Source organism: Salminus brasiliensis, chromosome 15, assembly GCF_030463535.1.
Source record: "Salminus brasiliensis chromosome 15, fSalBra1.hap2, whole genome shotgun sequence".
Classification (NCBI taxonomy): domain Eukaryota; kingdom Metazoa; phylum Chordata; class Actinopteri; order Characiformes; family Bryconidae; genus Salminus; species Salminus brasiliensis.
The window spans coordinates 27,460,754-27,476,919 of NC_132892.1; the positions used below are offsets into that span (position 1 = coordinate 27,460,754).

The following is a 16,166-nucleotide window of genomic DNA, read 5'->3' on the forward strand; positions in this document are numbered from 1 at the left end:
GAAGATTGTGTGCCAGGCCCTCTCGCCCAAAATCAGTGCCTGACCTCACAAATGCTCTTCTGGATGAATGAGCAAACCCTCCCGAAGACATACTCCAAAATATTGCAGAAGAGTGGAAGAAGTTATAGCTGCAAGGTTTATGGTTTACAAAACTTCCATGTGTGCTTTGGATAAATGTCTTGTTGCATGGCCCAACTGTGCTTCAGCTCGCAAACAGATGACTTGATAACTTGTAGCTGCTTCAATAGTAGCAGGACATTATGCATGCCCTTATGCAGCACAGCATCCCCAAACCATCACTCCAACCATACCACCACCATCCTTCACAGTTGGTATGAGGTTCTTATTTTGAAAAGCATTGGATGGGTTTCATCTGACCCTACAGGTCCCGTGTTTACTGAAAAGCTCCACTTTGATTCATTTGTCCATAACACATTGTTTTAAAACTCCTCAGGATCATTTGTGTGTTTCTTGGTAACTTGAGATGTCTTAGGTATACGTGGTTTCTGCTGTGCTATTCTTCCATGGATCCTATTATTGTCTGTTGTTTTTCATATAATGAACATCAACCCTACCTGAAACAAGAGAGGCCTGCAGTTCTTTAGATGCTTTTGGTTTTTTTGTATTTTGCTGGATGACTCCTTACTTTTGGAGAGATTTTGAAGAGGTGTTTACTTCTGTGAAACAGGAGGTACCTGTTTTACACTTCTCCATTGGGCAGGATGATTCTGATTGTAGTTCGATGGAGGCTTAGAGACTTTGTAGCCTTTCAGTCTAAGGTGTTTATCCTGCATTTGGTAGAGTAACTGGGAAAAAATTCTACCAGGTTTTGGAACATTGCTGTGAGTATTTGATTGCATTCAAAAACAAGAGCATTGGTGAGGTCAGGATGTTGGATAAATGATCTCCACCCCACCTCATCCCCAACTCCCCAACTCATCTCTAAAGTATTGGAGGGAGCACCATCACCATCATTCCAGAGAACATAGTCCCACTGCTCCACAGCTCAATGCTGGGGGGCTTTACACCCCTCTACCCCACACCTGGCATTAGGCATGTTGCCAATCAGGGCTGGCCCAAGCCGTCTTGGGGCCCCCCAATACCACCACCTCGGCACCAAATGCTTTATCATTCCATTGCCTACACTGTGTGTGTAACGTACCCACTATCATTAACATTACCCAACAGTGTCAGCAGCCAATAGAAGGAACTGAATAACCTGGTGGTGCTGAGGGCCCTAAGCGGCTGCGTAATTCATGTATGCCTTGGGCTGGCACTCTATCTGCTCCAGAGAGTCCTATTCTATTGGCTATACTTTTCTACAGGGAATAGGTAGGCTGTTTGTGTGTGCATTTGCACATCTTTGTCAGCAATGAGCTCCAAGTAAGCATCATCTGAAACTGTTATTATTGTATTTATTTATTTATTTTTTTGAAAAGGTGATGGTATTAGATTATCAGTACCACCTAGTGGTATTTTTTCCAAAACCTGAATATTTGAGCCATAAAGTTGAATTTTTTCTGGTGATTGCAGAAGTCTCAAAGACCCCTATTGTGAAAAATGAAGTTTACTCGATGGCCTTCTGGAAGTTCCTCCACCGTCCCACAATCCCTCCCTTCCTCCGCCGTGTAGCGGGTGACGTGTCTGAGGAACTGGAGCGGCTGCGTCCTGCTCGGTCTCTCGCAAATGAGCCACCTCTGACAGCTGGAGCTCGCTTCTCACCGCTCGTACGGCCGGGTATATTTTGAATGAGGCTTTAGGTCGTCGACTGAGTCACGATGTTCGTCTTTCTCCGCGTCTCCTGCGTGTTTTTGAGCCTTTTTCTCGGCGCGTCGCTGCTGCTGCGGGAGGCGGCGGCTTTCTACCTTCCGGGTTTGGCGCCTGTCAGTTTTTGTGAAAAACCCACGGAGGGAGAAGACAGCGGGAGGGAATGTCAGGTAATTACCCAGTACATGTCTTAGACACCTTAAAAACACCTAGTCTTTATTTCTTACTTTTTTCTCTGCTGGACATTTTCTGCACTAAAACGTCGCTAGCTAAGAGCCCCGTTAGCCACCAGCTAGCGCTAGTTAGGGGGATCGTTTCGGGACGTTGCGTAGTTTTAAAGCTCCGGTGGGATTTTATAACATCTGTAAGTGGTCTTATCTAACTTTCATTGTTTTCCAGGCGTTTTTGAACTCGGAATGAGCCAAAACACCCGCTTGTCAATGCTGACCGGTGTAACTTGAGCTGTTCGCGCTTAGCATTAGCTGTAGCTAGCTTAGCTTAGGAGGCACACGGATAGAGCGCTGTTTGTTGTCTGACTGGTGGGCCTTGACAGCCAAGATAAGGTGATATCAGGGCAAGTGGTCAAATTTTAGGACCACTGGTGTCTTCAAATGCAGTCTTAACAGTTCTCATAGCAAGCCTGAAGCACGGTAGAGAGCACATGGTTCAGTGCTGTTGGAGACAGATGGATTTATCTATTGTAGACACATAATGGAGACCACTTTACAGCAAAAGTGTAGTGATTTCAGAGAAAGATTGCAGTAAAAATGTCTTTTATTAAAGGAAAAGCCAGAGTAGAGGTGCAAATCGTCAATCTAGATGGAAAGATTTGGTTAAATTGAGGAAAGCCTTTATTAAATATGAAGGAATAATGATTATGTTGAGGGTATAATATCCTCAATTTAATAAACTGACCCCTCAGTTTAGCTGGAACATCCCATCTAGACTGAGGGAGCAGTTTATTAAGTTAAAGAGACATTTATTACATGGAAGGAACAAATAGTTTTCTCAGTTTAATAAATTGTCTCCTCAATTTAATAAACCGTCCCCTCATTTTAGCTGAAACGTCCCATCTAAACTAATGGAGCAGTTTATTAAGTTGAAGGAGACATTTATTAAATGGAGGGAGGGGGCAGTTTTCTCAATTGAATAAATTGTTCCCCTTAATTTGTTGACAACACGCCCTCAATAGACTAAGGGAACAGTTTATAACATTTAGTCTCTAAATATAATGTTTGTATCGTGATGCTTTAGGGGCTTCATTGTTTCTTGTAGAAGTGGAGCTCCTCAGTTTATCAGTCTAGAAATCTGAAGCGCATTAAGCTCTCTGCTCTGTCCTATCAGGAGCTTTTCTGTCTTAAATGAAGGCATAAAGCTCAGAAACGTGACGTGTGTAGTATATAGTAGATTCCTCAAAATGCTTCTGAGTGGAAGTAATATGCATGTCTTCGGGTCCTCAGACCTATTATTTTGCCTCCCAGCCATTGATTCTCTACATACCTGTCTCTATTACCTGTTTCTGTTTAGTCGACCTGGGGTTATTTTTTTTTTTTTTTTTTTTTTTTTACCTCAGTAACTTCAGTCAGATACCCCATCTCAACATGGTTTATCTTCTTCTTCATTCATGGGCATTTAGACGTGTCGAATGTAACCCAATATTAGAATGTGTTTCCAAACAGTGTACATTTGCTGTCTTCTGTTAAACGTGGCTGTTTGTCTATGTGTGTACATCCTGTTGCGATCCCACAGCGGCTTATCAGTGCTTATCACTAAACTACCATTAAGCTTTTACCACAGCCTTGCTCTCCATGTCATTGAGTGTTAAGTGTCGGCAGGATAACCTATAACACATCCTTCTTCCGGTTGCACATTCATTCACAGGACAAAATCGAGCTGTTTGTGAACAGGCTGGACTCTGTGGAGTCTGTTTTGCCCTACGAATACACTGCGTAAGTAGACTTTACATACACTCTTTACACTCTAAGGAATTGTTAAACTGCTCCCAGGCCTTAACAGCCATGCTACGCTTTTGTTGTAATTTACGTCACTTCTGTTTGCCCGTAATCTCCGTGTGTCAGAGTCAGTATAAAGGTGATATCTTCCACCCACCACAGGCAGTGTAACACCACATTTGCACATTTAGTTGGAGCTGTCCAGCCGGTTTTTCCTGAGCACCCTGACAGGCTGTAACCACAGAATGCTTCTCTGAAACGTGCTTGTCTTCTGCCTCACATGATGTTAAAGTGAGCCTAAAGAGCGAGGGAGTGGTAAGATAAAGAGAAAAAGAAAGGTGTTAGTGATTGAGTTAAGGGTGTGTGCGCAGGTCTTCGTTTGTCTTTTTAAGCCTCACAGATTTCAAGCCTTAAGAAGTAATGATGTTATATTTAAAGGTCATATACCGGAAAAATCTTTCCTTTTTGGAGATAATAGAATTAGATTTTTTGTGGACATTAAATCCACAATTTATTTATTTTTAAAGAATTGTTTAATTCTTTTAACTGTCAAGTGCTGGATATACTTTTTAACTGCAGTGTATAACATTTCTAAAAACTCTCTTTTTACGCTCACACTTCAGTTTTTCACTCTCATAACTGCATTCATCGTTATTTGCATAAGTTTCATATGCCCTAAAATAGAACCATGTGGGACTCCACAAAATACAAAAAAAATGCTTAGTAGAAAAAATATGAATATGAAAAAAAAAACGCTTAGTAGTTTATGCAGCAGAATACTTCATCATTAAAAAGTTAAAATACATGAAAGTTTACTTTCTATAAATGTACTTTTAGTCCGGTTCTCTTAATGCAAACTTAAATGTAATCTGATATCATGATATTAGTGAGCTTTTTGTAAAGTGTTGAGTTTTAGAGTTACGTGAAGAATGCCTGCAGACACCCTGGACTAGCTCTAGGGAGTATTGAAACTGAGGAGGGATTGTCCTGGCATTAACACTGAGTGCTTTAAGATCAGTTGCAGCCTCTGTACACTCTAATGGTGTCTGGAATGTAGCCCACGCAAACCTCAGAGGAGTAACTATGTGCCATGTCATATGTATCACCAGTACCGATATAACGTCATATTGCTTTTCCGTTTTAGTGACATTAAATGATAATGAGCATTATATCCATGATGGTATTTTATTTAATTGATTAAACAGTTATTTAAATAAGCATCAGTATTAAGCAAATTTGTTCTTTCGTTCTTCTCACATGCCGCAGTCTTCCTTACTGCTGCTTCCTTGCTCCATCGCCTCTTTTCTCTTCCAAGTCTTTCTTGTCTGTGATTAGACATGTATGCAGGAGTAAAATGTGCACTAATTATAGATTGTACAAAATAGAACATCACCAACTATTAAACAACACAGTAGGGCTGGGCAATATGACTATTTTATCTTGGCGTGATACACAACATGCTTTTCTAAGCCTGTAATTAGTGTTTAAAGAACACTGATCAACTGCATTTCATTGCAAACAGTTTAATTAGACTGGTTTAATTCGATAAAAGGCAATTGATGTTGAATGAAAATCACTGTACTCAGTAAGAGAGAGTCTGTCACTACTGATGTGTTTGTTCTGTGGTTACATGTATCGTTAAAATGTCTTTAAATATTGTGATATAGTATTTATACCATATTGCCCAGACCGACAACATGCATACTAATATGAACACCACTTGGAAAGATAGTGATAGATTTTCTGTCTTGGAATGAATGCTGGAATTCAGGCAAATGACACAGAGATGTTCGAAGCTATAAAATAAGAATATAAGGATAATTTGAAATAAGAATATTGTGCAGCCCTACATTGAAAGTAATCAATATAGTATAAGTTACCTTTTACAGTGAGCGTTTATACATTCAGTGTGCTGTTACAGTTGCTTTCTTGCTTATTAATTGATTGATCTTTTCTATAATTATTTGAACTTTGTATTGTTTGCTTTTACGGTGTCTGTCTGCATACTAGATTGCTCTTTGAAACATTTTCTGTTTTGATCCAGGTTCGATTTCTGTACGGTTGATGCTGAGAAGCGGCCGTCAGAAAACTTGGGCCAGGTGCTTTTCGGAGAGAGAATTGAGCCTTCTCCATATAAGGTAATAAAACCATTAATCAGTGCACATACAGCTATGCACACAAATAAAAAAAGCCAAATAACCAAAAACACCTAGAATTAAAAAAAAAAGAGGACCTGTTTACCAAAAATATATATTTAACTGCTTATTTAATGCCAGAACAGATTATCAGCTATTACCCTGTTTGAGGTCTGAAGTTTGTATGTTTGAGGCTTCTGTAGTTTTACTGGGTCTGTAAGGATGACATAAAATGTCTTTTTCTGTAACGTAAAAAAAAGAATTGTTTAGCTACGTTATGGACTGATTACTTCGAAGTCTAGTCTAGCCTAGTAGAATTCTGAAATTTCGTCAAGAAAAATCTAATCTAGGACTAGACTTCCCCAACATTTTCAAAGGTTTGTAGACACCTGCTCATCCAGTTCTTGTTTTCTGAAGGATATAATTGAGCGCTTTGTCCTCTTACTTACATTAACTTGCATCTACATGCATATAGCACCCCATCTATACACTTTACATAGCTCCACAGCCTAATGCTGTGTCTCTGTATGTATGTGTATGTATGCATATGTATCTCCCCTCAGTAGATGTTAAATAAAGGGTTCATTGTATTTTAATCTTGTTTCTGTCTGTTCTGTCTGTTGCAGTTTTCCTTTAAGCAAAAGGAAGATTGTAAGCATGTGTGCACCAAGTCATACAACACTGAAAAGGCAGAAGATAAAGCCAACCTGGACTTCCTTAAGAAAGGCATGCTCCTTAACTACCAGCACCACTGGTGAGCTCTGCTCTGCTCTTCTGTTGCCTTGTCATCACAATAAACATGCAGCATTGCTCTCATCATTGTGTAAGCACACTACATCACCACTAGATGGCTGCCTGAACCTGCCCATAGAAGATAAATGTTTCTTTACCTCTCTGCTGACCTCAGGATTGTGGACAACATGCCTGTGACCTGGTGTTACGATGTGGAGGATAATCAGAAGTTCTGTAACCCTGGATTCCCCATTGGCTGCTACGTCACAGAATCTGGTCGGCCCAAAGATGCATGCGTCGTCAATGTGAGACCAATCAACCAAAAACCTTTTTTTCATATGTTTGAGAGATTTGCTTTTGAGAGTTGTTTTTTTTTAACCATTTTAACTTCTTGGTTATCTGCTGGTAGTCACTGTTTATGTTTTAAGTAATTTTCTCTTACATACAGTCTGACTTCAACGACAAAGACACCTTCTACATCTTCAACCATGTGGACATCACCATCTATTACCATGTGGTGGAGAACGAGGCTGCCGGTGCTCGGCTGGTCGCAGCCAAGATGGAGCCAAAGAGGTACAGGAGTTGTTAATGGCACATCATAGTGTAGAGATGACTAAATTTGGACTATGACAGACTTTTTTTTGGTTCCTTTTGACAGTACATTTTAGAGAAGGCTTAATCCTGGTTTTTCACATTGTCAACAATGCACTGAAATGAGTACAGTCATAGATGAGATGTATATGAAATAGAAGTATAGTATATGTGAGTGAAGTGTTTTAATGTGAAAAAAAAAGCATAAAAAAAAATCTAAAATTTTATGCTGTTCTTTCTTTTAGCTTTAAGCAGTCTAAGCCGGACGCTCCAGACTGCACAGGGCCTCCCATGAGCCTTAGTAACAAATACAAAGGAGATATCTTCATCCCTTACACCTACTCTGTACAATTTGCGGTGAGTTTTGCTCTTTTATTTATGCTCCCACTGTCTCTTCCTTTGTGCCTTTGTCTGTTTATGTTATTTGTTATGTTTGACCTGTAGTAATTTAAAGTGATATTTTCATCTTCCCTGAAATGTAGTTGATTTGTCAAGACTTGGCTTGGTGTCTGAAGTTTTGAGGCTAAAGTAGCTAATGTAATTGAATTGCATGGCTGCTAGATCAGGATTGTGCAAATTGCATATCTTAGTCATTACACACTGTGTTGAGTTGAGTTATCTTCTGTGATTACAGAGGAAAGTTCTAAAATCTGAGTTGGGCTGAACCATTGCTTTAAGTCCAGTCTGTTTTGGACTCTGCCCATGTATTAATGGCTGTTTTGTTTGGTGTGATGTTTGCAGGAGGAACAGAACATTCGATGGGCCTCCCGATGGGATTATATTCTGGAGTCCATGCCTCACACCAACATTCAGTGGTTTAGGTAAACATACTCACACTGTGTTCATTCAAAATATAATTCAATACATTTGCCCCCCCCAAGTGAACACATTATATTAGGTCTCTACATATAATGCAATTGATTGTCTTGGATCGTTGCATCATGCCTAATGTTATCTCATGGCTGGTGCTTTGGGTTGGAGCTATTTTAAGTTTCTAAAATGTGCAACTCCACCGGTATGAATATGAGTGGAACTAAATTGATCGGCATCTTTTACTATGGAAAATTGTAATCGGCTTTTTGGCCATATCGCCCAGCCCTCGGTCACAAACACATTCAGTCAAAATTGTATTTATTTTATTTTATTCCACTGCCTGTGAACATCTGATAACTATTTTCATATATCTTTAGTTTCTTGTCTCTGTTGTCTCGGTTTGTCTCTGTTTAACTCCTTGTGTGTGTTTGGTTGCAGTATAATGAACTCCCTGGTGATTGTGCTCTTCCTGTCTGGTATGGTGGCTATGATCATGTTGAGGACACTGCACAAAGACATTGCACGCTACAACCAGATGGATTCAGTGGTGAGTCTGGCTCTTCACAGCCCTTTGAAATCTACACACACTTCATGTAACACACTTGGGGATAATGGGACAGACCCAGGATCAGAATAGGGATACTGGGGATACTGAATAGTAATAGTTACTGAATGAGTCAAAATGGATACTGAATCATTAGACATAGTTACTTGATCATTAAAAACAGGCACTGAATCATTAGCAATAGTTGCTGAATAACTAGTGATGGATATTGAATAATTAGTATTATTACTCAAAAATTCAAAGTGGGTACTGAATCATAAGCAGTAGTTACTGCATAACTGGTGATCGGTATTAAGTAATTAGTATTAATTACTGAATAATTAAAAATAGGTACTGAATCATTAGCTGTAGTTACTTGATCATTAAAAAGAGGGACTGAATTATTGGCAGTAGTTACTGAATACTTGATAAGTATTGAATAATTAGTAATTACTGAATGATTAAAAAATAGGCACTGAATCATTAGCAGTAGTCACTGCATAACTGGTGATATGTATTAAATAATTATTAATTACTTAATAATTGAAAATAGGTACTGAATCATAGGCAGTAATTACTGCATATCTGGTGATATGTATTCAATAATTATTAATTACTTAATAATTCAAATAGGTACTGAATCATTAGCAGTAGTTTCAGCATTCAACTGGTGATAGGTGTTGAATGATTAGTATTACTGACTCCATCAAAAGGAGGTTCTGAATAATTAGTAGTAGTTACTGGTGATGTGCTAAATAATTACTAGGAATTGCGGAATAATGTGATGGGTACTGAATAATTAGTGGTGGTTACTAAATGTCAACAAAGGTGCTGATTAATTAGTAGCAATTACTGAATAATATTTTTTGAATAATACATCTAAAGTTCAGAAGGTTAAATTGTTTCCTTTCTGTCAAACGCGCACACACACACACACACCTCTCATTAAGAAGTCCTTAAGCAGATGTGGAGTGACAGTGTGCCAGCCTCACTCTCTTTGATCTACATGAACCTTCATTAGTGTATCTACAGCTTTGACCCCGAACACCAAATGCCTCATCTAACCATTTCAGCCCCCTGTCAGCCATTTGGTCTTTGTGTATTTATGTGTGTATTTGTCTTTGTGTGACACATGGACAAATGTTCAGTCCAGTAAACTTTAGGTGTTAAGATGATGAAAGTGTGTTTGTCACTTTTTGTCATCTGAATCTAGCAGTTGTTCTCGACAGATTTTCATGATGGATAGACCAATTTGTTCTATTGCTCTCTATAGTGCTGCATTGCACTCTCTTCATAATGATTCACTTGTCCTTTGTTTGTGTGTTTTCTAGGAGGACGCTCAGGAAGAGTTTGGATGGAAGCTGGTTCACGGTGACGTTTTCCGGCCACCTCGCAAAGGCATGCTGCTGTCTGTATTCCTTGGCTCTGGCACACAGATCTTCATCATGACTTTTGTCACCCTCTGTGAGTGTTTTAACTTTGTGTTCATTCCTGACATAGGTCTACTGCATACTGCATGTAGAGTACATATTTTTTAAAGGAGAGGGTTTATACAGTTATGAAGGATTGGCTCTGTTTGCTGTATTTACGGCATCTGACCCGGATGTGCAGGTTACTGCTGTATGGCACAGTGTTTACACTGTGACCTGAAGCAGTAGAGTTTGAGTTTGCACAAAAGATAAAAACTTTTAGTAGCCCTAGAATAAACCGTCTCTCTCTTTCTGTCTCTCTGTAGTTTTCGCTTGTCTGGGATTTCTGTCCCCGGCGAATCGCGGTGCTCTGATGACGTGTGCCGTGGTGCTGTGGGTTCTGCTTGGAACTCCAGCTGGTTACGTCGCCGCCCGATTCTACAAGTGTGAGTACACCTCTGGGGTCGCAACCCCTGAACCCCCCTGTGCACTTCTGTTGGGGCTGTCTGCAGCTCATTAGCCCTAATCAGTGTCAGAAGGGGGCTCTCTTTTACACACATACACGCACGCACACACACACAGACACACACACACACATTGGAATGATGGAGCTCCATCCAGTACTTTTGGGATGAGAGGATAATCCAACGTCTTGACCTTACTAACTAATATGCTAGGGATACACATATATGAGAATTGGGAACCAATGGTAATGTTTATGTACCTATCTGCTGATGTTTAGTTTAATTCGGTTCATCAGTTCAACTTTATTGTCATTATACCAATACTGGGAAGTACAGTACAAGGAAACACTGTTAGGCTACATCTCTCCAGTGCAATAATAAGAAAATAGATAAAGAACAAATGGTCAGAATACAAAACAAAGTTGCATAGATGGAAAACAAGACCTTTATTTCTGTAATTAAATGCAGTAAATGCAAATTTATTTGAAAAATCAATCAAATCTGTCCAATGCATTATTTGTATTTAGTTATTTATTATTATTATTATTATTATTATTATTAACTGAAATACTACTATTCAGTTAAAATTCAATTTTATTTATGTGGCACTTTTCCACAACAAACGATGTTACAAAGCAGTTTTACAGAGATCCAAGGTAGAAACCTTGAGAGGAATCTCAAGTATTTGCCAATACCATTATTTATCTGAGATCATTGTGCAGCTCTAGTTTAGTCTATTTGGTCCAGTAGCTTCCAGTAGTACTTCACTCTAAATTTTGCTAGCTTTCAAGGTTTGTCAGGTATTAAACAGCTATTAAAGAGAATGCATTTAAAATTGTCCATCCAGAGGAACGCTTAACGTGTGTTACTGTGAGTCAGTGTGTGATGTGTGATTTCTCTCTGCACAGCATTTGGAGGGGAGAAGTGGAAGACCAATGTGCTGCTAACTGCATTCCTCTGTCCCGGGTGAGTACCGCCAGGGTGTGGCAGAAGTGATTGCGACAATAGTTCATTAACAAGCTCTCTCTTTTTTCATTTCCTGATCTCAAATGTGTGTTAGTAAATGTGTATTTTAACATTTTTATCTCTTCTCTCCTCCTTTAGGGTGGTCTTTGCTGATTTCTTTCTGATGAACTTAATCCTATGGGGCGAGGGCTCATCAGCTGCAATGCCTTTCGGCACACTGGTGGCCATCTTGGCTCTGTGGTTCTGTATCTCCGTCCCCCTCACTTTCATCGGGGCTTACTTTGGCTTTAAGAAGGCTGTAAGTACATATATTATGTTAACCTGACTTTAGCACAACATAATAATAATCACACAACAAGCACATCCTTTCTTAAGTTAAACTAAGTATTTTTCTTCATTTCCCTTTTTATTTAAGTTTATTTATTTATTTATTTTTTCAATTAGTGTAATTGTAACAGAGTAAAGCTTTTTAAGCCGTGGCCAGCAGGGGGAGCTGTGCACTCACTGCTTCCCCCAAAACGTGGGGACAGCCATTGGCTCATGAGCTGTTTGAATGCTTTCTTTTTATTTTCTCACCAGCAAAACATCCCAATTAAGTTAGGTGTTGCTTCATGCAAATGTGATACAGGCAGAAGTATTTGGACGCATTCATTAAATGTTGAATTCAGGTGGTTCGTTTAGACATATTTAAGTGTAGGTGTCCCAGTCTGACAGTGGTGGTTTGACTGCACTGTTTGTAGAATGGATAAGAAACTATTTAATTCTAATTTGTGTGTCTGATTTTTTTTTATCATCTCACAGCACAGTTTTGTGTGTGTGTGTGTGTGTGTGTGTGTGTGTGTGTGTGTGTGTGTGTGTGTGTGTGATCCTACAAACAAAACAGAAAAAGTTCTGATTACGTGTGAAGAATCAGTCTTCCAACCTCTGTCACTTTTGCATGATGCAGGGCATTGAGCACCCAGTGCGCACCAATCAAATTCCTCGACAGATTCCTGAACAGTCTTTCTACACCAAACCCCTCCCTGGGATTGTGATGGGTGGGATCCTACCTTTTGGATGCATCTTCATTCAGCTCTTCTTCATCCTCAACAGCATCTGGTGGGTGTTTATTAGTGTGAATAAGTAAATTCTGCTTATGCTGACTGAATTATTCATATTTTGTCAGCTGGTTAAAACCGCATGTGATGGCTGCTGTTGTCTTACTGGTTGTTTGTCTGCAGGTCCCATCAGATGTACTACATGTTTGGATTCCTGTTCCTCGTCTTCATTATCCTGGTGATCACCTGCTCAGAAGCCACCATCCTGCTCTGCTACTTCCACTTGTGTGCTGAGGTTAGAATACACATGCGTTTTATGGACAAAAGTATTTGGACACCTCATTCATTGTTACTTCTGAAATCAAGGGTATTTAAAAAAAAAAAAAAAAATGCTTATCCTGGGGAATAACTATTCTTTGTTGGTGTAACTGTTTGTACTGTCTAGAGAAAGCTTTCTACTAGATTTTGGAGAAATTTGCTGTGAGGATTTAATTGCGTTTAGCACCTCATCCCCAATTTCCCAACACTTCCCTGAAGTATTGGATTGAGCACCATCACTCCAGAGAACGCAGTTCCGCTGCTCCACGGCTCAACACTGGGGGGCTTTATACCCCTCTAGCCCACACCTGGCATTAGGCCTATTTTATTGGCAATACTTCTCTACAGGGACAGTGTGTGCGCATTTGCACATCTGTGTCAACAATGGGTGTGACACAGTATCTGATTACATTCATTATGCGTCCACAAACATTTGGACAAATAGTGTGTATTACCTATATTGAAAATTACTTTATTTGCCATACATTGGTGTAACTCTTCTGTCTGTGTTCATTAGGATTATCACTGGCAGTGGCGCTCGTTCCTCACCAGCGGTTTCACGGCGGCTTATTTCCTGGTCTATGCTGTACACTACTTCTTCTCCAAGCTACAGATTACTGGCCTGGCCAGCACCATCCTCTATTTTGGCTACACCATGATCATGGCCCTCATCTTCTTCCTCTTCACAGGTAAATACAGTGTTCTGCATGTGTACACAGGCCAGTGCTGGACTCAAAACAGCTTAAAAAGTATAAACAAAACTATTACGGGTAATCGTTTCCGTCACTGTGATGGATTCCTCCTTTAGCATAGAGCAGCAGCACTAGCAAACAGGATCTCATTACCTTAGCTAACTGAACTGAAATATGATCACATGAACACAGAGATATATATTCATACATAATATGGAAAATATTATATTAAATTCACTTTGAATATTGATACCATCAAGTCTGTTGCACCATATTAAGTGTGTATGTCTGTGTCTGCACTTGTTATATGTTATAAGTGAATGTCCTTTTCATCAGCTCAGTTATGATGAGTGCCAGTGACTCAGCCTTTTATTTATTTATTTATTTATTTATGTATGTATGTATTTATTTAAAAACAAATGTCTGAATAGTTTTGACAGCATAGAGATTTTCATCTGTAAAGTTTTAGATCCTTAGTCATTTTAATTATCATAGTTTATGGGGGAGTGAAAGTCCATTGGTCAGAATGTTATTCTAATACATCAATCTGTGCATATAATAATAATATACTGGAGGTGATTCAGAATTAATAATACTAATACTAATAATACTATTATTATTATTATTATTATTATTTTAGCACATAATAATAACTCCAATCAAATTGCTGTGGAATTTTACATTTTGTGTGAGGACAAAAAACCTTGTGAGGACAGAAATTTGAGTGTGAGTTTTACTGACTAGTATAGCTGTTATGCAAAATCTCAATTTTTGCTGGTTTTGTTTATTTCATGATGAATGGACCAATAGAGATGCTCCAAAATGACTTGCAATAGCATCTTTTTACACCGACTTCCATTGAAAGCTAAGCTGTATATATTTAATAACTATAGTATAGTTCAGCGTCCTGTGGCAAGTAGACCTACAGTTATCTATAATTATTGGTAATTATCTATAATTTAATTATAGATTATCTATAATAATACATTTCCAGGAAGCCACGCTACTGCAGCCGTTTTCTCTTGAATAGCGTTTAAACAAATGTGTTTTTATCCACCTCACAGGAACGATTGGGTTCTTTGCCTGTTTCTGGTTCGTCACGAAAATCTACAGCGTGGTGAAGGTGGACTAACTGAGCTCAGCCAATCACAGCCTAGACTGTACTCTGCTCTACCCAGTGGGCTGCCCTTGGGGGAGGGAAAAGAGCGCTGGTGAAAAAGACGTCCCGTTGCCCCAGCTAACTAACGACTCAAAACTAGGTTCTGCAAATCTTCGGCTTCCGTTGAGGGGTGCGCGTGTGTAAAAAAAAAAAAAAAAAAAAAAAAGTTTCAAAAAGAAAGAAAGAAAAAACTGTTTTTCATTTGTTTTTGTGTGTTATTTTGCACACATGCTTATAAAAAAGCACTTGTATAATAATAATAATAATAGCAACATCTTACAACAAAGCACGCACACAGCCTCTATTATTTTATCCTCATCCATTTGCGAGATTAAAATTTCAAATTGAAATTTGTAAATATAACTTTTTGCTAATGTCGAAACGCATCAACTACAGATATAGGTAGCTGACGTATGTTGTTGAACTGTTGCGGTGTTAGAAGTATGATTTTTGTAAATATCTTCTTTTCTTTCGGAAATGCTGAAAAATGTCCAAAAAAGCAGCATAGAAAAGAAAAAGCAGGCTGTGAGTTGTGTGTTTATTTGAAGGGGGGGGGTGTTTTCTGTTCAAGCTATTGGTAATATTTTGGTAATGTTTGTGCATTATTAACCAGGGAGGGTTACTTTTCTTTTATTTAAACACTTACAACTTTTGTTTTAATTTTAGTTTGTCCTGTCTTTCTATTCATTTACGCCTCAACACTATTCTTGTGCCTCACCGTCATATGAGGGGAGGGGAGAGAAAGGTGTGAGTTCACCTTATGATGCTGATCTGGCGAACAAATGAATAAAAGCTAGTCGCTGACCAGTCACTACTAGCTCAGGAGCCTGGGTGCGTATGTATAAGGATCTGGGCTTGGGTCAGATTTTGCTTTTCACATCTGGGTGAATACAGGTGTGTGCTCTGGAGCTAAAGAACTGATCCTAGATGCTTTGTACATATGGACCCAGCAGTTGCTTATTTTCCCTTCATTTTAACTTGTGCACATTAGACTAGAGGAGGGGAGAAAAACAAGAAATCCAGCTGTATATGAAAGTACGTGGATCGATGGATTTGTTTTTTCTGCTTCTTTTTTTGGCCTTGTATATATGCACCCTATGTAAGCATACACAAGTATAAGTTATAATGGTTTGATTCACAATGACCTGGATTTTTCCTTTACCAATTAAAATAATAAGATTGCGTGAGGAGGGGAGGGAGGGCGGAGATGAATGTTAGAAATAAAAGCATTTCCCTGTCCAAAATAAAATCTGACTTTTTAATTAATGTCTAATATTTTTTTTCATGTATTAATTTTGTGGTGTTCTAAAACTTACATTCCCTTTTTCCAATAAGACTTCAGTATTTAGGGAAAGTGGGTTAGGGGTAAGAAAGGTCCTAATAATAGAACAACACTGCCATGCAAAATCCTCTGACATGCTTTGACATCAGTTTGGCAGCTGGTCTTTACATTGTATCAGAATTAATGAATGGACCAATAGAAATGCTCCAAAATGACTTTGAATACTGAAGAATCATTTCATTGACAGTTAAGAAGGATTTCTCCTTCTCCTGTTAAGCTCACATTTTGGAGATATAAGGTTTTAA

The 16,166-nt window shown here is 38.9% G+C and overlaps 1 protein-coding gene across 1 annotated transcript; it reads left to right on the plus strand.

Annotated features, from left to right (window-relative positions):
- Nucleotides 1-1,624: 1,624 nt before the first annotated feature.
- On the plus strand, nucleotides 1,625-15,841 carry tm9sf2 (transmembrane 9 superfamily member 2). The gene is made up of 17 exons (XM_072657400.1): nucleotides 1,625-1,937; nucleotides 3,649-3,716; nucleotides 5,764-5,857; nucleotides 6,481-6,608; nucleotides 6,762-6,891; nucleotides 7,035-7,159; nucleotides 7,423-7,534; nucleotides 7,919-7,998; nucleotides 8,429-8,537; nucleotides 9,866-9,998; nucleotides 10,270-10,389; nucleotides 11,316-11,373; nucleotides 11,512-11,671; nucleotides 12,320-12,471; nucleotides 12,594-12,705; nucleotides 13,246-13,417; nucleotides 14,485-15,841. Exons 1-17 carry the CDS (start codon nucleotides 1,779-1,781, stop codon nucleotides 14,550-14,552), a joined length of 1,980 nt encoding a protein of 659 aa, XP_072513501.1. The 5' UTR covers nucleotides 1,625-1,778; the 3' UTR covers nucleotides 14,553-15,841.
- Nucleotides 15,842-16,166: the final 325 nt, after the last annotated feature.